Genomic DNA, 7051 nt, shown 5'->3' on the forward strand with positions numbered 1-7051 from the left:
TTTTCTTTTTTTTTAATCTTTATTAACAAATTCCGGGATTACAAAGTCAGTATCGTTCAGATAGACCCGTCAAAATGTTGCATATTAGACCAAGCAAAACATGTAAATAAATGAAAACAACACTGTATGAAGAACACAGAACACGGAATGACGTATTAGTTTGTTTAGTGCGAGCCTGAAAATTGTAACATAAAATACTAATAAAAAAAATCCCCTTAAAACCTCTTCCGGATTTTGTACACTAATATGTCGCTAATGTCATTGAAAAGCCGCAATAAAATAATTGATTTTATTATTTATAGATGTTCATCTACAAGCAAAAATCACGATAGTTACATTATATAATGCAACCTTTTTAACTTCCGGGTTATGTCAGTTGAAGCAATGACATTGTACCAAACATTACACATGTCAGTCTGCCGAGTGGCTTATACTTTGTTAATTTACATGCTCTGAAGGCTCAGATAACTTTGAGATTGTCGTCAACATGTCATCCCCCACGACAAGTCTTACAGAGGAGCAGCAGCGCAGAGCAGCACAGGTAAATAAATGGATAAACACACTCTTTAGCTCCGATGATATCGCCTTAGCTGACGTTAGCCTACGTTAATTTTTGGCAAAGTCACAGATATCCACCCCTACATGCACCACAGTTGTTACAACTGCAGTTGAAAAGAAGCTGTATGCAATGTAGCCTCAGCACGGAACACACAGAAAAAGTGTGGAATTCATCTAAATTAGTGAGCCAACCGTATTTAGTGAGTCCCATCCACAATGGTATGCGGACCATTTGAACCGTTGTTGCTGCCTGTTGATTTATTCTCGTTAGTCTGTAATGGATTGCCGACATATCCAGAACAATGTTAACCCACAGAATTAAAATTAATTAAACAGTGTGTTTATCTGCAGCCGCAGCTGGGCATAGACTATGCCCCCACAGAAGAAGAGAGGAGGGTGCTGAGAGAGTGCAACAGCGAAAGCTTGTGGTATAGGTGTAAGTCGTTCCCGTACCAGTTAATAATTATAATACCTAAAGTTATAAAGAATAAATATATTTTTTATTTACACTTTTGTAATCCAGCCTGACATAATAAATGTTTTTTTCACAGCATTGCCATTTTCTGTGCTTAGCATGGCTGTCACTCAAGCCTTGGTTGCCAGAGGTAAGACTTGGAAAATCCAGAGGAATCAACATTTCATGACAAGAATAGACAGTCACTTGCTAATTCATACCAGTGAAAACAAATAAATTCTAATGTAACAGCCCTACACTATATAGTAGCTTCATGAAGGTTATAGTATTCATTCATTTAAAGTAACTAAGAGAGCTGTGTAGTCCACATGTTTTTAATTTTGTAGCACTATTGAATTGTATTGGGTTGTACTGACACATGTTCCTATTATTTTTGCAACCCCGACAGTGGGCTATGCTAAATAACAGAAACATTTGTTTCATTGTTAAACTAATGGCTAATTACATCCAGTTTAACAGCACCACAAACTACATTCTCCAAAATTATAATTCAGTTGAATTACCTTACCTTCTGACAAAGAGACCAACAGTCATGAAGCTGAGATTTAGTGCGGGACTATTATATTTATATGCATTCATTTTCATTAAGTGTGTCTAATTTATTGGCAAGTGAGTGTAAACAAATGACAACTTTAAACTGACATAGATCTGTTCACACTTTTAGGTACCCTGTCTGTTTCTCCGAAGTTTGGATCGCTTCCCAAAGTGGCTTGTGAGTTCACAAAGTTTAAAACCGGAGAAAAACATACTTGCATTTACAGTTATTCATATTAATGACTAGACTAAATATAAGGAACACTGCTCAGCAGCAAATATATAATAATATTCTTAAACTGGATTTATCCCAGGACTATTGTTAAACAAAAAGTGTACCCAATAAACTGGCTGTGCAGGGGATACATCTGATAATGATGTAATTTTTTAATATAAATAAATATTCTAAATGTTTTATATGACTAGATTGTCTGTGAATATAGAGGGTACTGCTGATGTCACTACCGCCTTGGGCCACACCGTTTTGAGTGGCAAAAACACAGCGAAATGTATTAGTAAATACAGCGAGCCTGGAAATAATGTGGATTATCAGATCAAATTGATCTGATAATCCATACAACTAGTATGGATCGCACAACAGCACTTTGCATTTTAAAAAAATCTATTTTAGATACTGTTAAAGGCTTTGATTCAAGCCAATGCGGCTAATGTCCATACTCAACTGTCACATTTTGCCACTCAGTGGCCGTAAGCACGCACAATTTGCTTGCAGTGACGTGACGTACATACCCTCTATAGGCTTACCACGTGTATGGTTAATCATTTCTTTGAATCTGTTTGACCCTACAGTTGCTGGCTTCTTTGGCTACCTGGTTGGAAAAGTGTCATACATGAAGACATGCCAGGAGAAGTTCAAGGCAATGGAGAACTCCCCCGTGGGGGAGATCCTCAGACAGAAAGCAAGAATGCCTCCACAGTAGTAAGTAGCACTAGCCTTATGTAAAGGTTGTTTAAATGGATCTTTTTCTGTAAGTAGTTGTACTGTTACCATTTTTTGGTCTCCTTCACAGTTCCAGTGGTCCTCAGTCAGAGCTGAGTGATTCAGATTCCCAGACATTTGACACCATGTTCCAGGCAGCAGAACCTCTGAGCCCCATGTCCTCCCAGACCAGAGATTATGGATTTGGCTACAATCCAGAGCCACATGTGCAAATGGGCAGAGCAGATGACTTCAGCTCTCCAAGTAATTCGCTAGGAAACTGTAGGCGCAATTCACAAACGATGACGATGAGCTTTTGATTGTAGCTCAGGATTACTGACTGATTACTGTAGCATTACCTTAGCAGTATTTGTTAAACGGTCATGTGGGCAATAAAGTCACTGTGTTTAAGCCTTCAAGTGGAGATGTGGCAGTTGGCCAGCATATTCCTTGGGTTTAAACTCTTGTAGCACAACAAACATTGTTTATGGTAAAAGTAAATTGCGTCAAGTGACATAGCTCTCACTCAGTCCCAGTCCACAACTTGTCAGGTGATGTTAATGGACTAATGTGTTTTAAAAAGATATAAAGATATGGAAATTAAATATTGCAACTTTCATATTTGAGTTGCAAATTAGTCCAAAAAAGTTTTGTATTTATTGAAGACGAAAGCATGAGTTTATTATCAGCACCAAAGCTGTCCTATTGCAGTGACTTTTTTTACTTTCTTTTTTTTTTTCTGGCTGCCACCTTCAGTCCAGTCTTATGTGGATGAGGATGAGTCCAGGAGGAAGCCCATCCTCTACGAAGACCTGAGGCTGAAAAACAGAGAAAACTACGAGGTCACACTCACTCAGAAGACTGAGACATTGCTCAAACCATCACCACCACCACAGAAGGAGCCAGATAGACCTAAGAATGAGGGTAAACTGCAGAGATCTGTTTATCAGATGATTGATAGTTAATTAAATTCCATTAATTTGTGAAAGATTTAACCATTTTCCCTTTGATTGCCTCTTACAGTGAAAAAGAACATCTATGGAGACACTTGGGAAGAATGAGCCCTAATTTAAAATTCACACATATACAGACATCTCATGATCTACTTTTCATAAAGTTGTATGACTTTCTGTCTTTGTCAATAAAACCAAAATGTACTTAAATGTCTGTACTTTGACACTAATTTGAATTAAGTTTTTTTTAATCATCTGTAGGAAAAACTACAAGTACCAAACAAGAAACTACAAAAGAATCACACACCTACATTTAACTAAGCAAATCCGTATGAGCCTCCTATTGATGAAGTTGTAGTGCCTAGTGCCTACTGTAAAAGTCTGTGGGGCTACTGCTATGATCTGGGTTTGCTGCAGTTGGTCAGGTCTAGACAACAACATTGTGCCCAAAGAATGAGGTCAAATGACTACCTGAATACTAAATGACCAGGTTATTCCATAAATGTATTTTTTTTTCTTCCCTGATGCACATCATTTTCACTAATGGATTTGCCACCACAGAATCCAGACATTAACCCCATTGAGAATGTTTGGAATGTGCTGGTGAAGGCTTTGCGCAGTGGCAAGTCTCTCCCATCATTAATACAAGATCTTGGTAGAAAAAATAAATAAATCAAAATAAATGAATGCAACACTGGATGGAAGACAGTCCAACAAAATATTATCGTGTTTGACCTTTTTTTTGGCTAGGGAGTGTACATCCAAGCTATATTTACCTGTTAGAGCAGTACTTGTAGTACTGAATTTAAAATGTGGGGTTTAACAGTTCTGTAGATACACTAGTGTAAACAAATGCATTTGAAACTGCCATGCACCAAATCTCGGCCACATAAAGGTTATATAGTATGTACCTAATTAACCAAAATGGTGTATATCCACAGTATGTCATAACTAAAATGGAAAGCTTAAGTGGAAAAACAACAAATCGCCACTTTCTACTGGACTGAAACATAAAACAGGAGCTTCACTACCTTTCTGCAACAATCAGGGATTATCATATGAAAAAGTTTATTGGTAGAAATAAAACATAGTAAATGTTAAATATTAGATTTACAAGACACCCATATTATTTTAACAACAAAGAAACTTCATGAAACTATACAGCCAGGCAGAAACACATTGTCACTTAGATGTAAATTCGGTAAGGGAGGTTTGCACACTGTCTCCAGTCCTCCAAGGTCAATTTGGAATATTTCTGTCTCTGTTTTCGAAAAGTGTCAGTTTTGCTTCATTCTCAGTTTCATCACCATCAGTCTTGTCTGGTGATCAGTTTGTACACGTTCTTCAAATCAATGAGTCCACTCCACTCTATGATTCACACAAACTCTTGTTTCTTCAATAAGTCTTGCCCTTTCCTTCTGAATCCTTATTGCAATGATCAATCCAATAATGCTGCTGGAATCCACGTCTGGTAAAATGAGTAGTATACAGATACCGCTCATACCAGAATGCTGTGAGGTAAACCATGACCATGGTTATGGTTGAACATTGGATATTGTCTGTGACGTGAAGTTTTGTCCATGTCCATGAATATTAGGAAGTGGTGTGGAACTGGAAAAGGAAATAGCTGAGTGTGGCCAACCTTCATGCATCTTAGCTGTGATATCAGCAGTGTTCATGCTGGACAATGGGGCATAAATCTGGACTGGGTAAGATGCAGGGGTGAGGTTGATTTTTGGAAGGAGGATCTTCCTCTTCTCCTCTGTGGAAGCAGGAACAAACACAACTGTGGTAATGCTCCTCAACAACCTGAAAGGCATCATTTTCTCCACAGCTCCAGCTCTGGCCTCAGACATGTGCAGAATGGAAAACCACCCCCTACCATACATCCACCCAGTCAGAATGCCTATGATATTAAAGGGCAGTACACTGTGGGGGATGAGAGCACTAGTTATTATGAGGAACACCCAAGGAAGAGCCATGGAGGGGAAACTGAATCCACACAAGAAACTTTTGTTCATTTTTGTGTGCATGGTAGTTAGAGCCACACAGGCCAGCGTGACAGGAACCAAACCCTCTGTATGACCTTGGATATAATCATTCTGCAGGAGATCCAGGAAACTGTAAAACAAACCTGTGGTGGTGGAGAGTAGAAGGAAGAACAACAGGAAACGGACTGTGCCAACACCTTTCTCCAAACTGCCACTGAGAAACACTAGGGCTGTGATGTTCAACACAAGCTGATCAAAGGTTTTGTGGTAAAGGGGATACATGAAGAGTCTGTGGATGTGTCCATGTTGAAAAACACTGGCTCCAACGCTGAATACGCCTCGGGTTAAGTTGAAATATATTTGGATAACAAAGAAAATGCACGATACGAACGCCACTGTGAGAACCCCGCTTGTGAGAACAGGGGCAAAATCTTTGAAAGCACTCAAGATCATCTTGAAGTGCTTAATTACTGACATCTTGTCAAACAACCTAAGAAATACGCGGATAACAAGCTAACGTTTAGTAGGAATTACCGGATTGTTGTTTATGTGTCCCCACGATTACTATACAGGAAATAGTGCCATTTCCAGACTGATTTCAGCCGAAGGCCACAGAAAACCTCTGGCGGGGACGCAGCTCCCACTCTAAACGGTTTACAAAAGGCGGTTAAATGGTTGTTTTGTATTAAAAACAAAAACAAAAACAAAACAAAACAAAACAAAATAAACAAAACAAAACAAAACAAAAACAATACAAAACTCGTCTTCGGTTGCTTTTGCTCACAACATCGAGCACACAAGGCTATACAGGTACAGGACTATGACAATAATACTCCTCGCCAAAACTTTCACAATAAAATCTTTGAATGGATAGTGCCTGATTCTTCAGACAAATGTGCAATTAGTCAAGTGGAAAATTGAAACATTCACACATCCCAGATATATATTAGTTATGGATATTGAAATAAGGACAACCTGGGTTAGGAAGTAGGCTAAACACACATTTTTATGTTTTAATTTGAAGGAAAATTAGGCACACTTCCGATTTGATTGGCCGTTGATATTTGCACATACAGTTTTATGTGAACAAAAAGAGAAGCAGTAGCTAGACGCGTAAAATAGCAGTGTTAGACAATCATACCAATATATAATATATATATTTTTTGCACACTGTATTTTTTAATCACTTTATCATTGTCATAACTTTATCACTGTTGTGTTTATGGCTGTATTGTTTTAGACAGTTTTATTTAAAATATGTCCAAATATTTGTGCCTCAGGTGCTACTGTTCGAGCCTTTTGCAACGAAATTTCATTCATGCGTGCACCTGTTGCGGGTATTTTGAATGACAATAAAGATCTATCTGTCTGCCTTATAATTCTAACCTTTATTTAATCAGGTATGCCCTGCTAGTAAAATTAACTAAACACATATTTAACCACTTTAATGTATCGGGCTACATAACCGAATAAGAAAAAGAAAAGGGAAGCAAATTAATGTTTTATTAATTGTTTCGTTTAATGAGAAAACCGTATGTCTGGTTTCACCTAGTTCCAATGTTTCCCATGTTTTTCTGTACCCTGAATGCATCACATAAGA

The 7051-nt window shown here is 38.0% G+C and overlaps 2 protein-coding genes across 2 annotated transcripts; one reads left to right on the plus strand and one right to left on the minus strand.

Annotated features, from left to right (window-relative positions):
- The first annotated feature begins 348 nt into the window (after nucleotides 1-348).
- LOC125004544 (OCIA domain-containing protein 1) lies at nucleotides 349-3670 on the plus strand. The gene is made up of 8 exons (XM_047579213.1): nucleotides 349-541; nucleotides 910-994; nucleotides 1110-1163; nucleotides 1698-1745; nucleotides 2378-2507; nucleotides 2599-2771; nucleotides 3264-3431; nucleotides 3531-3670. Exons 1-8 carry the CDS (start codon nucleotides 488-490, stop codon nucleotides 3566-3568), a joined length of 750 nt encoding a protein of 249 aa, XP_047435169.1. The 5' UTR covers nucleotides 349-487; the 3' UTR covers nucleotides 3569-3670.
- An 841-nt stretch (nucleotides 3671-4511) lies between these two features.
- Nucleotides 4512-6273, minus strand: rhbdd2 (rhomboid domain containing 2). The gene has a single exon (XM_047579212.1). The coding sequence runs from the start codon at nucleotides 5926-5928 to the stop codon at nucleotides 4996-4998; it is 933 nt and encodes a 310-aa protein (XP_047435168.1). The 5' UTR covers nucleotides 5929-6273; the 3' UTR covers nucleotides 4512-4995.
- Nucleotides 6274-7051: the final 778 nt, after the last annotated feature.

This window comes from Mugil cephalus, chromosome 2, assembly GCF_022458985.1.
Source record: "Mugil cephalus isolate CIBA_MC_2020 chromosome 2, CIBA_Mcephalus_1.1, whole genome shotgun sequence".
Taxonomy (NCBI): Eukaryota; Metazoa; Chordata; class Actinopteri; order Mugiliformes; family Mugilidae; genus Mugil; species Mugil cephalus.